Here is a 20,003-nt window from a genome sequence, read left to right on the forward strand (position 1 = left end):
CTACCTTAAAGCACTAGTTAGATTTTTTTTAATGATATGTGTTTGGGAAAGAATCAATAGATTGTGTGACAGTGCATTTATTATAGCACAGTCATTCATTTAGAGACCCATATTATTGTTTCTGTCCTGAGCTCTGCATGTACCGTAACATGCCTGTAAACAGATAAGGATGTTATGGGTAAGAATGATTGACATAGAGCAGACAATGCAAACATCCCATCATCTAAAAAAAATATATTCTGTAGAGCTTTGTAAAGCATCCCAATTGGCTAATAATCTGACTGGCTAATCAGTAATAAATAAGCAATGCTATTACGGTAACTTTGTTGACAATTTGGTCATAAAGCAAAATATTCAGCAGAAAAAAATAACTTAGAGAAATATGTAAACGAGAGACAAGAGACATCTATGCCTGAACAAAATGTAACAATTCACATATAAAAACATAGATCAAAAGCTCACGATTCACTAGAATCATCAAAGAACTACATTTTGGGGCATTACTTTGGGTAAACACAAATAACTAACAGTCACAAAAATTCAGAGCTGCTTAAACAAGTGTTGTAAAATGCCAATCAGCATCAAGGTGGTAGAAATAGGGTGTGTTCCCAAGTCAGAATTTCCAAGTTCCCAGTTGAAATGTGAATCTGGAATAACTCAACTTCCCACTCGTAAAGTCAGAGTAGCCACAATCCACGATGGCAGAACTGAACGTAAACAGCGGCAAAACTATAACATTTCCACTGGTGGATATTTGTGACTCATTAAATAAGCCATTTCCAGACTGCAAGGTATCTGCAAAGCAGGAAGACGCCATCAGGGTAACTATTGTATGAACTAGAAACTTTTGGGGGCTATTTTGTGTCTGAATCCTCACCACTATTGGGAACGCTATGTAGCTCTATTTCTGAGCATTCAGTTGGCCACACAGTGGAAGATCCCATGTCTGCAGCTTTGTGTTTGTTGTCATAAGGACAGTGGATTTGGAAGCTAAGTTGTTCTAATAAATTAACCTGTTATGGTAACCCTATCTCTCTAAAAATCAGAAAAACTACTTTGAAGGCTTTTTGCAGTTACTGTTAAACTAATCAGGAAATGTGAAGCCAACCTATATGCGCTATAACAAAAACTTGTCACAGACAGGCAGTGTGCAGGAACAGGGAAAGTTCAATAAAGCAACGAGAAAAGCAAAACTTTGTTATGTTATATGTGATATCAGTAGCTTATATTAAGCTGAAATTATGGCAGTGGCTCCTTATTTGACAGTGAAATATATCTCACAGTGTTTTTCACTGTAAGGGCTGACCTTGGCTCTCTGCAGTAAAACGTTGTGCATGCTACTTGAAAGCATTTAGTTGAGGTCTCACCTCTGTGGTGTTTACTTCTGGCTTGAGCAGTGCGGTTGCCTTCCTGCACTTAGCATGTCATTATCAGCAAAGTGTCTCTGACAGCTTGGCTTCCCAGCAGCTGTTAATGTGATTGTTCCATCCCAGCCCTGTTAATGTTAATCACATCACAGACATTCCCCAATAATAACCACTGTTGCTTATTAGACTGAGGATAGCGATCAGAGATCGCTGGTCTTTTGTAATGCAGTTAGTTTTATTGCCCTGTGCACAGAGAGCGATAAAAGCACCTTAAGACAGGTGTTAAGAGCATTTATGTGTTCTTAGAAGGCTGTGATAGGATAAAAGCATTAAACTATGTTCTTCCTCTCTCATAGACAGCGGGCAGAAGTTTACATCTCAAACTTGATTACAGAGTTTAACTGGTGTCTAGAACTTATCTCGAAGAAGCTTGGCTTGAGGCACGATTAGTCATTTTAGGCTTTTTGAATTAGAGGTGTGTTCACATAATGGAAGAGTGATGAATGGAATAGGCTGAAGTCATATATAAAGATCATTTTTATTTAGCATTTACCTCAATACACTACGACAAAACTTGGACATTTTCAAACGTACACCCAGGGCTCCTAAAACTTTGGACAAAAGTACAAGTGCAGCAAATGTTTAGAAATGAAACTGTACTAATGTGGACCTTGTGTCCTTCAAAAACGTGTACTACATGTATTTAAACAGAACCTTTAAAAATAAATGTTCCGCTTTCATTTAGTTCCTCTGACTAAAGATAATCCCTCTGCTTTTTAAACAAAGCTCTTGCACACCAAACAACTAATAGTGTCTGTTAGTTCTTCAAAGCTCTGGTCATGCTACTGTATGAATCCTGTATGCAGGGTGCAGCTTATCTCTGAAGGGTGGAGTTCTGCTCCTGCTTGGTCAGTGTTTAGTTGATTGACTGCAAGTGTAACCTTACATCCAATGGTGTTTTCAGTTACAGTCTGCCTGAATATGCTTCGGATGCAACTGATCCAACTTCCATGAAGTGTTTTAAAGAAAGGCCGTCGTTCAGCTCTGATGTTTTCACATCGTTTCGTTGGCCTGTTTCCTTCTACCACAGTGCTGCTTCGTCACCAACATTGTACTGAAAATATTAGAAAACTTTAGTCAACACTTCCTGCAAGTTGATTTATTCGAGCTAGTCTCAAATACACCTGTCACCTGAACACTGCTTTCCATCTGACATTCAATACAAACAAATGACCAACAAACGCTCATCTGTCTCCCTTTATGTCCTCTTTGTGAAATCCACAGACATTTGCAGAGAGGCTTCTGGGGAACTTCTCTATCGCCGTGCCAGTATTTGTAGCCTTGTCCTGCTACGGCACCATGAACGGCAGCGTCTTTGCCCTGTCAAGGTAAGGTTCGTGTCACTGCTAAAACACCTAGAGTATGTATGCCGATGTGCTCACGACAGAATCCTGTAGCAGTTAAACAAAAGTTCTAACTTTGCAATAATTTGTGGTATTAAGTATACTTAAGTATGCTTATACTGTGTGTGTGTGCGTGTGTCATGTGTAGGGTGTCAAATACATCAGTTTTGTCAAAGTTGCTGGTGGTGCACACAAGGTGTCCTTATGCATCTGTGCTACGGTGCAACAAAAGTGACAATGATTTAATGAATTTAAACTTTTCCTAAACCTAATCAAGGAATTTTCAGAGTGTCACATTAACCAGCAAGTAAAATCTGAACTACTCAGAGAGGGAAACAAAGGACACCTCTATCTTTTTCTCTCTTTTTTTGTAAACTAGCATTTATTGTAAAATATGCAGGCACAGTTAGTCAAGCAGGTTGTCTTTTCAAATCTTTGAACCTACACACTTGAGGCATTTTTAATGGGAATGAGAAAACTGCCCATGGGAATATGTTTCATGTTGAAAAAGAGCTGATTTTAATCATACAATGTGACTGTGTTGATTATCAAGTGAATGTCATGGTGTCTCTCCTCATTTTGTCTGTCATAATGTGTGTGTTCACCAGAATGTTCTACGTAGCTTCACGTGAAGGCCAGCTCCCTGAGGTTTTGTCTATGATTCATGTCCGCAGACACACTCCACTTGCAGCTGTTCTCATAATGGTCAGTTTACTAACATAAGCATTTCATTTCAGACAATATACTAAAGGTCACAAAAACTAATCTTTGAAAGGGACGACAACATGAGCTAATAGATGTCATGAGTCCTGAAAACAATTCTGTCTGAGCTTTCTGCACTTTTTTGGACAAAAATTGTAGGAAGGTTAGAGATTCAATTCAGTTTCACTGATATAGAACAACATCCTAACAACAGTTGCCTCAAGGTGTTTTATATTATAAGGTAAGACCCTACACAAATACAGAGAAAATCCTGATACTCAAACAACCCCTTATGAACAACAGTGGGAAGGGAAAACTCCCTTTTACCAGGAAGAACCCTCCAACAGAATCATGGTCACGGAGGGGTGGGGCCATCTGCAACAACTGGTTGGGGTGAGAGAAGGAAGACAGGATAAAGACATGCCGTGGAAGAGAGACAGAGATTAATAACAGGTACGATTCAGTGCAGAGAGGTCTGTTAACACACAGTGAGTGAGAAAGGTGACTGGAAAGGAAAATCTCAATGCATCATGGGAATCCCCGGCAGCCTACGTCTATTGCAGCATAACTAAGGGAGGATTCAGGGTCACCTGGTCCAGCCCTAACTATATGCTTTAGCAAAAAAGAAAGTTTGAAGCCTAATCTTAAAAGTAGAGATAGTGTCTGTCTCCCGAATCCAAACTGGAAGCTGGTTCCACAGAAGAGGGACCTGAAAACTGAAGGCTCTGCCTCCCATTCTACTTTTAAATACTCTAGGAACAACAAGTAGGCCTGCAGAGCAAGAGTGAAGTGCTCTAATAGGGTGATATGGTACTACAAGGTCATTAAGATAAGATGGGGCCTGATTATTTAAGACCTTGTATGTGAGGAGCAAGATTTTGAATTCTGGATTTAACAGGAAGCCAATGAAGGGAAGCCAAAACAGGAGAAATCTGCTCTCTCTTTCTAGTCCCTGTCAGGACTCTTGCTGCAGCATTTTGGATTAGCTGAAGGCTTTTCAGCGAGTTTTTAGGACGTTCTGATAATAATGAATTACAGTCGTCCAGCCTGGATGTAATAAATGCATGAACTAGTTTTTCAGTGTCACTTTGAGACAGGATATTTCTAATTTTAGAGATGTTGTGGAAATGGAAGAAAGCAGTTCTGCTTATTTGTTACCCACCACAAGTAAATTAGCAACCAGCAGCGTCTTTAAGATAAGGATAAAATGATAAGATGGGGCCTGATTTATTTTCTAGAATTTGATTCTCATATTAAAATATCAATAGTAGTAATTTGGGGTAAATTTGTAGTTTATCATGGAGTAGGAACATAGTGGAAAGTAACTAAACTACCAGTCAAAAGTTTTAGAACACCCCAATTTTTCCAGTTTTTGTCAAGTCTGACTGAACGGATTCAGGGAAAAAGTTTAAGGGATAATACACTAACTAAGAATAGCACAATATATACAGGCATATATATACACATAAAAGTACCTTATAAATAAATAGCTGAAAATGAACATGTGCAAAAAGGGTGTAGCTGTTGCAGTAAACAGTGTGTTAAGTGGAGGAGTTGTACAGGGAGCCACAGGCAGGAAAGATTTCCTGTGTCGTTCAGTGGTGCTTTTCGATGATCTCAGTCTCTCACTGAACGTGCTCCTGTGACTAACAAGCATGTCATGGAGTGGGTGGGAGGTGTTATCCAACATTGTCTTTATGTTGGAAAACATCCGCCTCTCTGACACCACCTTGAGGGAGTCCAGCTCCATCCCCACAACATCACTGGCCTTACAGATCAGTTTAACGAGTCTATTGGCATCTGCGACCCTCAATCTGCTCCCCCAGCATGCAACAGCATAGAGGATCGCACTGGCCACAACAGACTCGTAGAAAATCCTCAGCATTTTCTGGCAGATGTTGAAGGACCTCAGTCGCCTCAAAAAATAGAGACGACTCTGGCCCTTCCTGTAAAGCGCTGTGGTGTTTTTAGCCCAGTCCAGTTTATTGTCAATGTGTACTCCAAGGTATTTATAGTCCTCCACAATGTCAACACTGACCCCCTGGATTGAAACAGGAGTCAAGTGTTTCCTGGTCTTCCTGAAGTCCATGATCAATTCCTTGGTCTTTGCCATGTTGAGCTGCAGATGATTCTGCTCACACCACGTGACAAAGGAGTCGACCACAGCCCGGTACTCTGTCTCATCATCCCTGCTGATGCATCCAACCACCGCAGAGTCATCAGGAAACTTCTGAAGATGGCAGGTCTCTGTGCAGTGGCTGAAGTCTGTGGTGTAGAGGGTGAAGAGGAAGGGGGAGAGGACAGTCCCCTGTGGTGCCCCTGTGTTGCTGATTACCTTGTCAGACACACACTGTGGGAGACGTACATATTGTGGTCTTCCTGTCAGGTAATCAACAATCCAGGACACGTGGTATCTTTGGAATAGGGACGAGGCATGATGTCTTCCACATCACTGGGACCCTCTGCAGACTCAGCATAAACAGTTTATGAAAGACTCCACACATCTGGGGGGCACAGGTCTTGAGGACGAGGGGACTCACTCCGTCTGGTCCAGCAGACTTGCCTGAGTGAAGACTCCTCATTTGCATCGCGACCTGGTATTGAGTGAAGGTGATGGTTCAAGGTTCAAGGTTCTTTATTTGTCACATGCATAGTTATACAAGTATAACACACAGTGAAATGTAGCCTGACACGCTCCTCGACATGTGCAAAAATGGGGGGGGGGGGGGGGGTGTAGAGGAAGAACATTATATATATATATACAGACATATAGTATATACACTGGGTGAATGTGCAGTAGTAGCAGCAAGCAGGTGAATTCTGTACATTAATATGAATAGACATCTGACTATTTTACAGGATAGACAATATAAACATATTTAAAATTAAAGGAATTGAAATGTACATTGTGCCTTGGTTTAGAGTGTCTGGAAGAGAGTCCTGTCTCAGTCAATTATAGATGATGTGAGAGGGCGGGTGTGTGTGTTTAGGGCACGGATGGCTTGGGGATAGAAGCTCCTCTTGAGTCTCTCTGTCCTTGCCCGGAAGATGCGGAACCTTCTACCAGATTGCAGAAGTTGGAACAGTTTGTTGCCAGGATGGGACGGGTCCTTCAGTATCTGCGCTGCTCTAGTCCGGCATCTCCTGGTGTAGGTGTCCTGAAGCGGGGGGAGAGCAATCCTGCAGCAGCATTCTGCTGTACGGATCACTCTCTGGAGAGCTTTTTGGTCCTTCACACAGCTGTTCCCAAACCACGATGTCATGTTCTGTGTGAGGATGCTCTCCACAGCACCTGTATAGAAAATCCTGAGGATCTTTGGAGAGACCCTGAACTTCCTCAGTTGTCGTAGGTGATACAGGCGCTGCCTAGCCTTTTTGGTCTGGACCTGAATGTGGGCAGCCCATGTCAGGTCTGAGGAGATGTGGACACCAAGATACTTGAAGGACTGCACCCTCTCCACTGGAGCTCCATTGATGATGATGGGCTTGTAGTCTCTGTGCTGACCCCTTCTGAAGTCCACCACCAGCTCCTTGGTCTTGCTGACGTTCAGCTGGAGGTGGTTGTCCTGGCACCACGATGCCAGATTCTTCACTTCATCCATGTAGGCCGCCTCATCGTTGTTGGAGATGGCACCCAACACCACTGTGTCGTCAGCAAACTTCACAATGGTGTTGGAGCCATGGGTGGCCACACAGTCTGAAGTGTAGAGGGAGTAGAGCAGTGGCGAGAGGACACATCCCTGAGGTGCTCCTGTGTTGATGGTGATGCTGTTGGAGAAGCACCTGCCCACCCTCACCACCTGAGTTCTGCCAGTGAGGAAGTCCAACACCCATGCACACAGACGGCTGTTAAGTCCCAGATCCCTCAGCTTTGTGAACAGTCTGCAGGGCACTATTGTGTTAAACGCTGAACTGTAATCAACAAACAGCATTCTCACATAGTTACCCTGTTTCTTGTCCACGTGGCTGAGAGTGGTGTGTAGGACGTGGGCGATGGCATCCTCTGTGGATCTGTTGGATCTGTAGGCGAACTGCAGCGGATCTGTGGTGTCTGGGATGGAGGAGGAGATGATGTTCTTCAGCAGCCTCTCAAACACCTTCATTACTACCGAGGTCAGTGCAACTGGCCGGTAATCGTTCAGGGATGAGGGTTTGCTGTTCTTGGGCACAGGGATGATGGTGGATCTTTTGAAGCATGTGGGGACCACAGACTTCGCCAGGGACTCGTTGAAGATGTAAGTGAACACACCTGCTAGCTGGTCAGCACAGCAGCGCAGCAGACGGCCGGTGATGCCGTCTGGCCCCGCCGCTTTCCTTGTGTTCACTCTCCTCAGTGCCGCTCGGACGTCATGCTCCGCGATGCTGGTCACCGGGCTCTCGCTGATGACGTCACTGTCCTCGGTAGTCAGGCGGTAGATAGCATTAGCCGCCTGGCTAACCTCGAAACGGGCGTAGAACTGATTCAGCTCGTTGGTGAATGCAGAGTTGGCATTGATCGGCGCAGTGTCCCTGGCTTTGTAGTCCGTAATGGTGCGTAGTCCGTGCCACATACTCCGTGTGTCGCCCTGGTGGAAGCGGGACTCCACACGTTCCCGGTACCTGCGTTTGGCATCTCTCACCGCGCGCCGCACGCCGTATGAGGCCGCTTTGTAGGCGCTCATATCGCCAGTGGCGAGACCCGCGTTGTAGGAGGCGGTCCTGGCGTTTACTGCAGTGCGGATCAATCTGTCCATCCACGGTTTCTGGTTTGGGAATGTGGTGACTCTGGCAGTGGGGATAATCTCCTCCGCTAGCATATTGACGAAGCATACTGCTACTTCCGTAAACTCGTTGATGTCGACTGCGCATGCTCTGAACATGTCCCAGTCTACGTCGTTGAGTGCGTCCTGTAGCGTAGCTTCTGATTGGGCAGTCCACCGTTTTACCTCCCTCTTGGTCACGTCTTCCCTCCGTATGCTTTGTTTATACTGGGGAATGAGGAAGATGGCGTTGTGGTCAGACTTGGGTGGAGGAGGGGTGTCAGGAATCTCACAGGAGGCCACAGTGCCATGTGGAGAGAGGCTGGCACAGTGGTGTGGCTCTGGGTTCCAGGCAGACTACAGGTGAGGTTGTGGGGGTGGGAGCAGACACTGTGATGTCGAATCTATTGAAAAACAGATTCAACTCGTTAGCTCTATTCTCACTTCCCTCAGCTCCCCTGCTGTTGGTTGGCCTGAATCCAGTGATGGTCTTCATGCCCCTCCACACTTCTCTCATGCTGTTCTGCTGGAGTCTCCACTCCAGCTTCTTCCTGTAATTGTCCTTAACCTCTCTGATCTTGTCCTTTAGTAACACCTGGACCTTCCTCACCTCTTTATTGCCCCCTCTGAAAGCCCTCTTCTTGTTGTTGAGGAGGGCTTTGATGTCCTTAGTCACCCACGGCTTGTTATTTGGGTAACAATGAACAGTCTGAGCTGGAACAATGGAGTCGGTGCAGAAAGTTATGTAGTCTGTGATACACTCAGTAAGCCCATTGATGTCCTCGGCGTGAGGCTCACAGAGTGTTTCCCAGTCGGTCACCTCGAAACAGTTCCGCTAAGGCCGCCGACAGGTCTCGCACGCCACAGCTGCTCTATCACGTGACGCATACTGCTTCGACGTGCTAAGGTTATGAGCTGGGCTACACTATGTCGCAAGTTTTGTGAGGTGCTTTTGAAATATTTAATGGATCGGATTACATTTTTTATTTCTCTACGATATCCGATCCAGTAATTTAGGTCAGTATCAGACCGATACTGATACGTAATATCAGATCGGTCCATCTTTAATCCATACCAGAGGGTATTGCATGGCAATCCAGAATGCTGCGACAGCCATTTTGTTTCAAGGCTCCTATCACTGACCCTGGATCCAGTAAAACAGCCTGTGAAGAAGGAACCAAAGATTTCAAGTTTTGATTCATCAGTCCATAAAACCTACTGTAAATCCACACTGTAAATACACAGTCTTGACTGATGGAAATACAACCGTCTTGTATGTGTGTGTGTATTTGGATGTGTATGTGAATATACAGTACCCTATGACCATGCTCCAGCTGTTAGTTGGAGACATCTACAGTCTGTTGAACTTCATGAGCTTCCTGCGATGGCTGTTCATCGGTGTGGTGGTGCTGGGTTTGATCTACCTCCGATACACAAAGCCGGACCTCCCCCGCCCTTTTAAAGTCAGTATTTCCACACCACTATGCAGCTATATCTGAACTTTGCAGTATTAACAGTTATATATGCAATTAACCTTTTATGCATCCAGATACAGTGCCGTGTAAAAGTATTTGCCCGTTTCTGATTTCTTAGTGTTTCCTACATTTGTAACACTTATGTTTCAGATCATCAAACAAATTGCATTTTATATTTTAAAAGTAATTGTCCCCTAAACCTAATCACTGGTTGTGACACCCTTCACAGCAAGAACTACCACCAAGTGTTTGTGTTGTCATGCTAAAGCTTCGCAGTTTTCTCAGTCCTGACTTTGACAAGGCTGCTCCAAAGCCTTCATTTATTAATTTATTTTTGAGCCATTCAGGGGTGGACTTGCTGGTGTGTTTTGGATCATTGACCCACTGCATCATTCAAGTGTGACTGCTGAACATTCTCCTTCAGGATTTTCTGGTAGACAGCAGAATTCACCGTTTGATCAATCATGGCAAGTTGTTCAGCTCTTAAAGCTGCCCCAGACCACCCCACTACCACTATCATGTTTGACTGTTAGTATGATGTAGGGCTGGGTATCGTCACAGATTTCTAGAATCGATTCAATTCCGATTCACAAGGTCCCGAATCGATTCGATCCACGATTCGATTTAATTCGATTCGATTCAATTCGATTTGAATCTGGGAAATTTTGACAGTCAGAAATATTATAATTCAGATCAGTACATTTACATATTTTTGTATCTATAAAAAGGAAGCTGACACACGCAAGACTTTATCAAAGGTGTGAGCATCACAGCTGATGCCTTTGTGTCAAAGTAGCTGAGGATAAAACACAGAAAAACATGAAGGCGATTTTCCTGGACTAGATTTTATAAAAATATTCTGCAGTACATCAAAAACGAAAGAAAACCATTAATCAGCACATGAACATTACCTCTGAAGTTACAGCGGTTTTATTAGAGACACGGCGTTTTGCATTTTGCATAATTTTAAAAAGTTTACATTTGTTCAGTGTTGAACAGCAGAAATGAGGTTTTCTTTTCGGAAGAATGTAAAAGGGAAAAAAACAGCAGCTGACAGCGCTGTAAGCAACAGTAGACTTGTGCGTAACAAGCAAGCGAATAATGAAGAAAGGGAAACTGTTCTTGAAGTACAGAGAGAGAGAGGGAGAGAGAGAGAGAGAGGGAGAGAGGGAGAGGGAGAGAGAGCTGCGCAACGCGATGGAAGCAAAACAGCGAAAGTCAGAGTGAATTCATGACGATGTTTATGTGAAGCATAGTTTGGATCTTCTTTTGCTCCTGGTTCGGTCAATATTGTTTGGAGAGAGATAAAACTAACAGCTTTAGAATCAGCGCATAAAGGGCATGAACACAAAGCGCGGACCCACCGACAGATCACAATCAGCCAGCTGTCGGCTTTCAGCCCCGACTGTGAGAAAGGCGACATCTAACTGATTCTGATCCGCCGGTTGCGCTGTGTGTTTAAGTCTTTGTGCAGAATCCGTGTTCCTGCTCTCATTTACTGTCTTAACTGTTTGGTGGTTGTTGAAAGTTTGTGAGATTTCACCAGAGATTCTGGCATTTCGGGCAAAATAAATTTATATTAAAAAATCGATTCAGGATTTTAATGAATCGATTTTACGTTATCCAAGCCAGAATCGATTTTAATCGATAAATTGATTATAAAAACCCACCCCTAGTATGATGCTCTTTGTATGCAATGGTGTTACACCAGATGTAACCAGGACTCAAACCTTCCAAAAAGGTTCAGCTTTCGTCTTGTCAGACAACAGAATCTTTTCCCCAAAATCTTGGGGCTGAGTTGGTACTAGTGGAAAACCATTTCCCAGACTGATAAGTGTCACTGAGTTTGTTCCTTAGCTCTGATGTGTTGGCCTTCACATCTAGTACTGAATTTCCCGGAGGAACCCACCCAAAGGATTAATAAAGTTTCATCTAATCTAATCTATTAGCCTACTTTACTTTGTCAGACAGGTTCTAATTACGTGATTTCTTGATTCAGCAGGTGTGACAATAATCAGGACTGGGTCTAGTAATGAAAATTCACTCAAATTTAATTGTGGTTAATAATTACAGTTAATTCATGATTTACCAAAGAGTGCAATGACTTTTTCACAAAGGGTCAAATAGGTTTTGCCCTGAATAAATAAAATCATTGTTTAAGAGCTGCATTTTGTATTTACTCAGAATATCTTATTTTAATAACGAAGTTTGTGTCATGATTTAAAACATGAAATTGTGACATAAATACTAAGGAACTGTGAAGGGGACAAATACTTTTTTCACAGCACTGTAGCTCTTACATTTTCCTCTGAAATTTTAAACACAAAACATTCAATCAGTTCTGCAAAATCCTGACTTTTCACCATCTTTGTGTGTACAGTATATAATTTCACTGTTGATTTGTCCGCAGGTTCCACTGTTTTTTCCGGTGGTGTTTTGCATCACATGTTTCTTCATGGTCTTCCTGTCTCTGTACTCGGACCCTGTTAACACAGGAATTGGATTTGCCATTTCCCTCACTGGCATCCCTGCATACTACATCTTTATTTACTTCAACCACAGACCAAAGTGGCTTCAGAGGACTTTAGGTAACACATCATTAAGTTACTGATGGGTCACTTGATTAAGCTGCAAACATGAAATTAATAAAGCACTATTTGTCAATTATTTATTTAATAATGGAAGTGATCTGTAGTGTAGTAGTAAATTCACCTGTGATGGAAAAGATCCCCAGTTTGGTGGGGAGGAAGCACAAATTCCTAGGAGTGTTATCATCCACTGTAAGAATCTGTCAGATAAAACATGTGCATTAATCCACAGTGCCACCCCCCAGTGAAAAATATCGACCACCCAAAAGAAGTTTTTCTTTTTCCTCATTTAATTCTGAAGTAATTCATCAAGGTCTCAAATACATATTTCATGGTTCAGATTGAAGTGAATGTAATTTTTGCATTTCATTTTTAAAATCAAGGTTCTTGAGTCTGGCGAGATACTGGAGAGGCACAAAATCAAACTCGAGTGTGAAAGTTTGGACAGTCTTTCATTACTTTTTGGGGTGCCGTGTCATCTAGTGATGGGATTTCCGGCTCCTTTTAGAGAACCGGCCCTTTCGGCTCGGCTCACTAAAAAGAGCCGGCTCTTTCGGCTCCGAACCGGCTCTTCAGGTTGTTTTGTGCTTTAATTAATTTATTATTAACAACAATACAAAATTATGCACAAAAGGAAATACTAATGTAAAAAAAAAAAGTGGATTCATTTACATATGTTTATATATAAATATATATGGTGGCCCCTAGAGACAAAACACGTACAAACTCCAAAACACATTTCTAGCGTTAACTGAACTTCAAAACAGAATTACCAAGATCACTTAAATTACACAATTGAAAGCATGTGTGTATTGTTTGTGTATTTATACACAAGCACTCACATATATTCAAATAATTTAAAAAAATGTTCACTTACCTGCTACTACCACACACCAAATCCGGTCGTTTGTACTTCCTGGCTTGTGTAGCCACGAGGTAACAAAAGCTCAACACTGCGCCCTAGCATCCTGGAGCACTTCTGTTGTTGTTTTGTGCGTGCTTCGGAGTTTTTACGTGTTTTGGAGTTTTCACGTGTTTTGGAGTTTTCACGTGTTTTGGAGTTTTTACGTGTTTTGAAGTTTGTACGTGCTTTGTCTGTAGGGGCCACCGTAAATATACTTTTATTTATTCACTCCACATAAAATGTAATAAATAAATCATATAATACAAAAACCAACTATTCACATTTCAACTTTTAACTGTTTAAATTTTCAGCTTTTTCCTTTGACTAATTTAAAGTGAAACAACACAAAACACTACAAACCACAACACAATTAAATATAAATTAAAATACGAAAACAAAAAGAAGATGCATATTCTCTGTCATATGGACCTGCATGAATAAACTTTCTGAATCCTTTATCATCTGCAACTGAAAATAGTTGTGGATGATTGCTATACCTTTCTAATGTGACGTTGTTGTCCCTGGCTCTCTTTCTCTCTCTCTCCCTCCCGCTCTGTTCCTGTGCTACTGACTAACTACCGCCCCTCCCCCTCTGCCCAGCGTAAAGCACAAGGCTCGCGTGCGGAGTGAAGCGAAAAAAGTGAGAGAGAGAGGGTGAGAGAAAGAAAAAAAAAACCCCACTGCTCGCAATAAGGAGCCGGCTCGCGTCGTTCACGTCAAAGATCCGGCTATAAGAGCCATTTCGTTCGCGACCGACATATCACTAATGTCCTCTGCTGGGGTTGGTCTTTGTTGGTTGGTTGAGTTTTATCAAGTCCATTGATCTACTGAAAAAGTTGGTTATTGAAAAGGACGACCGGTTATTTACAAGAAGTGTTATTGAACTGGATCCAGTGTTACTCTCCTGGTGTGATGCTTCTGTCTTGAGCTGAAACTTTTTCTTCAACTTGAAGAGACCTCCAGCACTACAGACTCAGGAAATAAAAACTGTAAGGAAGCGCAAAACTCAAGGTCAAGAAAGACACAGTAAAGGATAGAGTACAAATAAATATGCACAATGTGTGTTTCCGTATCTGTAAGAAAAACAAACATACATATCAGAATCAGAATACTTTATTAATCCCTAAGGAAATGATGTGGGTTACAGTGTCTCCAGTACAGTAACAGAAAGAGACTAGACTATTTAACAATACAATATGTTACAGATTTAAGAAAAAGCACAATATATACAAATCACTCAATAATTATATAATAATAAATATCAAGGATTGACAGAGGCGATTATAAATAAATATCAATAATATTGACAGCAACATTACTGAGTTGAAAAGAGCATGTGAAAAAGGATGTTACTATTGCAGTGTTTACAAGTGTGTTAGATGGAGGAGTTGTACAGGGGGATGGCTACAGGCAGGAATGATTTCCTGTGTCGTTCAGTGGTGCTTTTTGGTAATCTCAGTCTCTCACTGAGTGTGCTCCTGTGGCTAGCCAGCACGTCATGGAGTGGGTGGGAGGTATTGTCCAACATTGTCTTTAACTTGGACAACATCTGCCTCTCAGACACCACCTTGAGGGAGTCCAGCTCCATCCCCACAAAATTACTGGCCTTGCAGGTCAGTTTATTGAGTCTGTTGGCATCTGTGACCCTCAACCTGCTGCCCCAGCATGCAACAGCATAGAGGACAGCACTGGTAACAGCAGACTCATAAAAAATCATGATCATTGACAGATGTTGAAGTACCTCATCCGCCTCAGAAAATAGAGATGACTCTGGCCTTTCCTGTAGAGTGCAGTGTTGTTTTTAATCCAGTCCAGTTTATTGTCTTTGCCTACTCCAAGGTATTTATAGTCCTCCACAATGTTCATGTTGACCCCCTTGTTAAAACAGGGGTCACGGTTTTCCTGGGCCTCATAAAATCCACAATTAATTCCTTGGTCTTTGCCACGTTGAGCTGCAGATGATTCTGCTTGCACCACGTGACAAAGGAGTCGCCCACATCACCCCTGCTGCAAAGTCATCAGAAAACTTCTGAAGATGGAGGTCTCTGTGCAGTGGCTGAAGTCTGTGGTGTAGAGGGTGAAGAGGAAGGGGGAGAGGACAGTCCCTTGTGGTGCCCCTGTGTTGCTGATTACCTTGTCAGACACACAATGTGGAAGATGCACATATTGTGGTCTTATTGTTTGATAATAAACAATCCAGGACAACAGAGAAGCACCTGCATCACTGTTTGCTCATCACCCAGGAGGCTCAGTCTGATGGTGTTGAAAGCACTGGAAAAGTCAACAAACAAGACCCTCACAGTGCTCGCTGGTCCAGATGGGTGTAGACACGATCGAGCAGGCAGATGATGGCATCCTCAGTTCCGAGGCGGGGCTGGTAAGCAAACTGAAGGGGATCCAGATGTGGTCTGACTATGGGTTGAAGCTAGTCCAGGATGTGTCATTCCAGGGTCTTCATGACCATACAAAACATATAAAACCTGGAGCACTATAATTGGAAAGTGCACAGGTACATTAATCTTTTTTTCTTTTTTTTCTAAAAAAATATACAGGTACATTAATCAACAAGCTTCTTGTGGTGTGTGTGTGAGTGTGAGACAGAAAAAGAGAAAGAGTGTCAAGTGTGAGTATGTACGTGTGTGTCTTTGTCATGAAATGTAGTTAAAAATGAGGGGGGGGGGGGGGGGGGGAGCCACAATAACACCCTCCAGGAACCAGAGGCGAGATGGATCTGGGAGAACCTTCCCATCCACAGCCCCCAGGATTATTAAAGACCCAAGACTATGCCTGTGCACCCATCCCAGCAGGAGCAGGAAGGCCCTAAATGTGGTGCCCATGGCCAAGGGGTGAGAGTCGAGGAGAGAAACAGAGGAGACAGGTAGCTGACCCCTCTAGAGACAGGCTACCCCGGTGCAAGCCAAGATCAGGGTTCTACGGCTCCAGGTGCCCAAGAACTGACTGGATCTAAGACCACCAAGGGAGTGGGTCAACAACCACACGAGAACCAACAAGTACTACATCACAGTAGGGGGGTAGCTGTCCCAGGTGGGGAGCGGTAGGGAGGGTGAACCCTCCATCATTTATCTGGACTCTCATACCATGAGAAGCAAAGTTCTCTAGAAGAAAGTTGGAATACTTGGCCTGAATGCCAAGCATCATGTCTGAAGGAAACCGGGAACTGTTCATGACCTGGGCAGTACTATCCCTGAAGTTAAACATGGTGGTGGCAGCATCATGTTGTGGGAAAGTTTTTCAGCAACAGGAACTGGGAGACTTGTAAGGGTTGAGGGAAAGATTAATACAATGTGCAAACACATCCTTGATGATAACCTGCTAAAGAAAGCTCTTGCCAATGAACTGGCAGCCCAGCCAATTCCAGTTTCCAACAATGGCGGCAGCTATTTAGTGTTAGTATTACTCTTATTACTCTTTCTGGGTCACAAAATAAAGTTTTAACATATTTTTAGGCAAGAGTGTGGGTGTGTAAACTTCAAATATCTGCTCGGTCTATCAAGATATCGCATATTTGCAAAAGTGCTCCGATGTTTTCGGAGACGTCTGTTACCCACCAGCTTGATAGCTAGCCGGGGCGATAACAGCGTAGTCCCTGCACACCGTTTTCAAACCACCCGCGGTCTTTCACAACTCAGGTTAAACATTATATATAAGTCACTTAGATAACTTAAAAATGTTATTATTTGGCTTTTTTCAGTGTTTTAATTTTTCGTGAGAAAATTGGTTTGGCTGAGATTAAAGATTTCGTTTTCACACAGCTGAAGAAACGTCAAGCAGAAAACTGATTAAATAGAAGTGTGAGATGATCGAGAATGTACTCCAGTGTCCTGTTATATTTTAGATAGAAAGGAGCAGACGGCCGAGTTTATTAAACTCCACCGAGACAGCTGGTGACGCAAAACTGAAGGCTAGATCGTCTAATTTCACAGCCTCGCAATTCCGGCCTACCCGGCCTTCGGAGGACTCGGCCCACGTAGACCGCAAAGGCCGGGTCCTCAGGAGTATGCAGCCTACGAATTTGGAAACCCCGACGCGTCTGTTAAGCTAATTCCGTCAGACAGACCGCTCGTCAGATGCTGCAAAGCGGTTCAGAGACAGGAGTGCTCTCTGCTCTTCAGGACTCTTTTGAGTACAAAAATTCACCTTCCAACAGGACAATGACCCTAAGAACACGCCTAAGAAAACAAAGCAGTGGCTTTGGGACCACCCTGTGAGTGTCTTTGAGTGGCCCGGCCAGACCTGAACTGAACATTTCAGGAGAGATCTGTCAATGGATGAAGCTAAACATCTAAAATCTGTAATAGGAGGACTTTTTGACATTTTTCTGTCTTTTTTCTTATGTTGCAAATCATATTTAACATCATTAATCAAGTTTTGGCCTACTGCAGCATATTTTCAAATGGGTTATATACTAGACATAAAAAAATAGACTACGAAAAAATTCTTTCATATCTTTCTGTGTTCCGTCCTCAGTTTTTTGACATAGTGGTATCTGCTGTGATACTTACACCTCACAAGTCTCACAAGTGTTAGCTTTATCTTGGGTGGTGGTGGTTTACAGAAGCCCCTGGGAGTTAAAAGGTATTTCAAGGGGCTGAACCCAACTCCTGACAAACAACTCAACTTCAGCTCACCCCCCCCCCCAAACAGCTCTCCATCCAGTTGCCAGATGGAGAACTGTAATTTATCACTCCAGAGAACACATCTTCATTGCTTTAGAGAGCTAATTGTATCTGCTTTGTATAATGTGCTGATTTCCAATTGTTGCACTGTTATCAATGATTTTTATGAAACAATCACCTTTCATTTGTGTTTTAACTGCAATCTTGTTAGGCTGTTATCTTGATGGAGCTTTACACGATTTTGTTTGTGTCATCAGATTCCTTCAACCGAACCTTGCAGATCATCCTGGAGGTTGTCCCAGCTGACCAATGACAGCACACAAGCATTACAGCACCAGCACAATTGGATAAATGCAGATGTTTTTAAACTGAAATTCAAAGTTATTTTATTTTTACTTATTTGTCACTGATCTTTGGGAACATTGTGATTATTTATGTAAAAGGAGAAGAAATGTTGCCTTTTGCTTTGTACAACCTATACATTATACATAAATGATACTATTGTGTGTTTAATATGTTTCAAAGCATTTAACGATTTGCCTTGAATGCTCATATTATCAACATTTCAGTAAATAGGAACATTTGCAAACATAGAACACATTGAACATGTAAGGCCCACCCACCTGCCCAACCAGACGTGTTGTTTACAAGGACAGCCAATCAGAAGGTGAAGAAAAAGAGTTTTTTTCAGCAAAGAATAATGCATTGTGGCCCAATTTATAATAAATAAGAATTGTTTTAAACTGGGAATCATGCATAGCTACTTTAGAGTAACATATTTTCTTCTGTGACTGCTTAGAGTTTAAAGGCGATTTACAGTATTATGCTTATTTCTTGCTCTCTAAGCTTATTTAGGTACCATGGGACAGTACTCTGTAATGAGTGATTTTATTATCGATGTGTTATAGTTATTTAAGATAAGAGTTTTTGATCAGTAGGTTTTTTTTCATTGTTTGACCTTTTACATATAACGCAGTTGTTTGGTCATCAGTATTGTTACCTCTTAGAAAAATATTAATGTAACACAGCAGACTGAATGATTTTTTTTTATATATGCTTTCAGCTTATGAAGCAGAAAAATCATTCCCCCAACTTTTTGCTGTGGATACTGACAGCATGTCCACTGCTAATAACTCTGACCCTGTTGCACCATAATAAAATGAATGCACAGTTCTCATTCTTCTCACCACCTGACATGGACCCCTCAGCTTGTTACACCAATGGCAGACTCTCAACTCCAGCTGAAGCTCAGAAATGAACTTATTACAGCTGAATTTAAATCATTCAGCTACAAATTCAAAACCACGGACTAATGGGGAGGATAAAATTGATTTTCTCCCTACAGTGCAGGGCTTTGTAGGAAACCTGGGGTCTGCATTTATTGGCTGTTTTTGACACAAACCACCAAACCAAAATGTTATTGGGAACCTTGCAGGCCATTCGTGGAAGTATGGATTGACCATTTGATCCATCCATAACAAACACAACTAGAGGATCGTGGATGTCCAGTGACAAAATAAAGTTCTGGGCATATTCAATATTAGGTGGGTTTTAACGTTGTAGCTGATTGGGTTCAGCCTTAACATCTGGACCTTTGCCATTTGACTCCATCATTTCATTACTTCTCTGACTTTATGTATATCTCTGCTCCCCCGGCACTCCATTCACATTTCCCATTCAGACTGCATCAGCACTTCCCTCTGCCTGCATCAGGAATGAAGGGGCTTGGCTCTGTGTGACCTGGTGTTATAATCTTATTTCAAGAGGTGACTGTGTGTGTGCATGTCTGTGTGTGTGCGTGCGTGCGTGTGTGTGTGTGTGTGCGTGCGTGTGTGTAGACTGCAGATGTGGCTGCTCTGAGTCCCCTGGGTGGGATTTGCAGGTAATCTGTCTGTGTAACTGCTACCCTGTGGCACCCTGCATCCCCTTTAAGCTCTGTGTCCTGTAAATGGAGGGCTTTTACTACTGATGAGAGGAGGGCAGCATAGAGACAAAATGCCCGGGAGCTTTCACTTTAGCTGTGAAACATTAAAAAAATCTGGCTTAAACTAAGCTAACACCAGCCTTTGTGTTGGCTAGGAGCAGCTAGATTTGGATACAGTGCAGGCATTTGGACAATTACAGAAATACTAATGCTCCAGGAGCTACCTGTGCTCCAGCTTGAGTGTTAGTTTAACAATTAAATGGG

At 42.6% G+C, this 20,003-nt stretch overlaps 1 protein-coding gene across 3 annotated transcripts in view; it reads left to right on the forward strand.

Annotated features, from left to right (window-relative positions):
• The window catches only part of slc7a11 (solute carrier family 7 member 11), a 51,737-nt gene extending 32,749 nt beyond the window's left edge, over window positions 1–18,988 (forward strand). Inside the window, exons 8-12 of one of the 3 annotated variants that reach the window (XM_082552873.1) lie at window positions 2,652–2,755; window positions 3,379–3,475; window positions 9,525–9,674; window positions 12,097–12,274; window positions 18,073–18,234. In XM_082552873.1, the coding sequence (XP_082408999.1) occupies window positions 2,652–2,755; window positions 3,379–3,475; window positions 9,525–9,674; window positions 12,097–12,274; window positions 18,073–18,128 (585 nt within the window). In that variant the 3' untranslated portion in view covers window positions 18,129–18,234. Of the gene's footprint in view, window positions 1–2,651; window positions 2,756–3,378; window positions 3,476–9,524; window positions 9,675–12,096; window positions 12,275–18,072 lie in introns of all 3 variants that reach the window. The other 2 variants (XM_082552874.1, XM_082552875.1) reach the window with 2 other exon arrangements.
• Window positions 18,989–20,003: the final 1,015 nt, after the last annotated feature.

Source organism: Aulonocara stuartgranti (assembly GCF_965226115.1).
Source record: "Aulonocara stuartgranti genome assembly, chromosome: 2".
NCBI classification, from domain to species: domain Eukaryota; kingdom Metazoa; phylum Chordata; class Actinopteri; order Cichliformes; family Cichlidae; genus Aulonocara; species Aulonocara stuartgranti.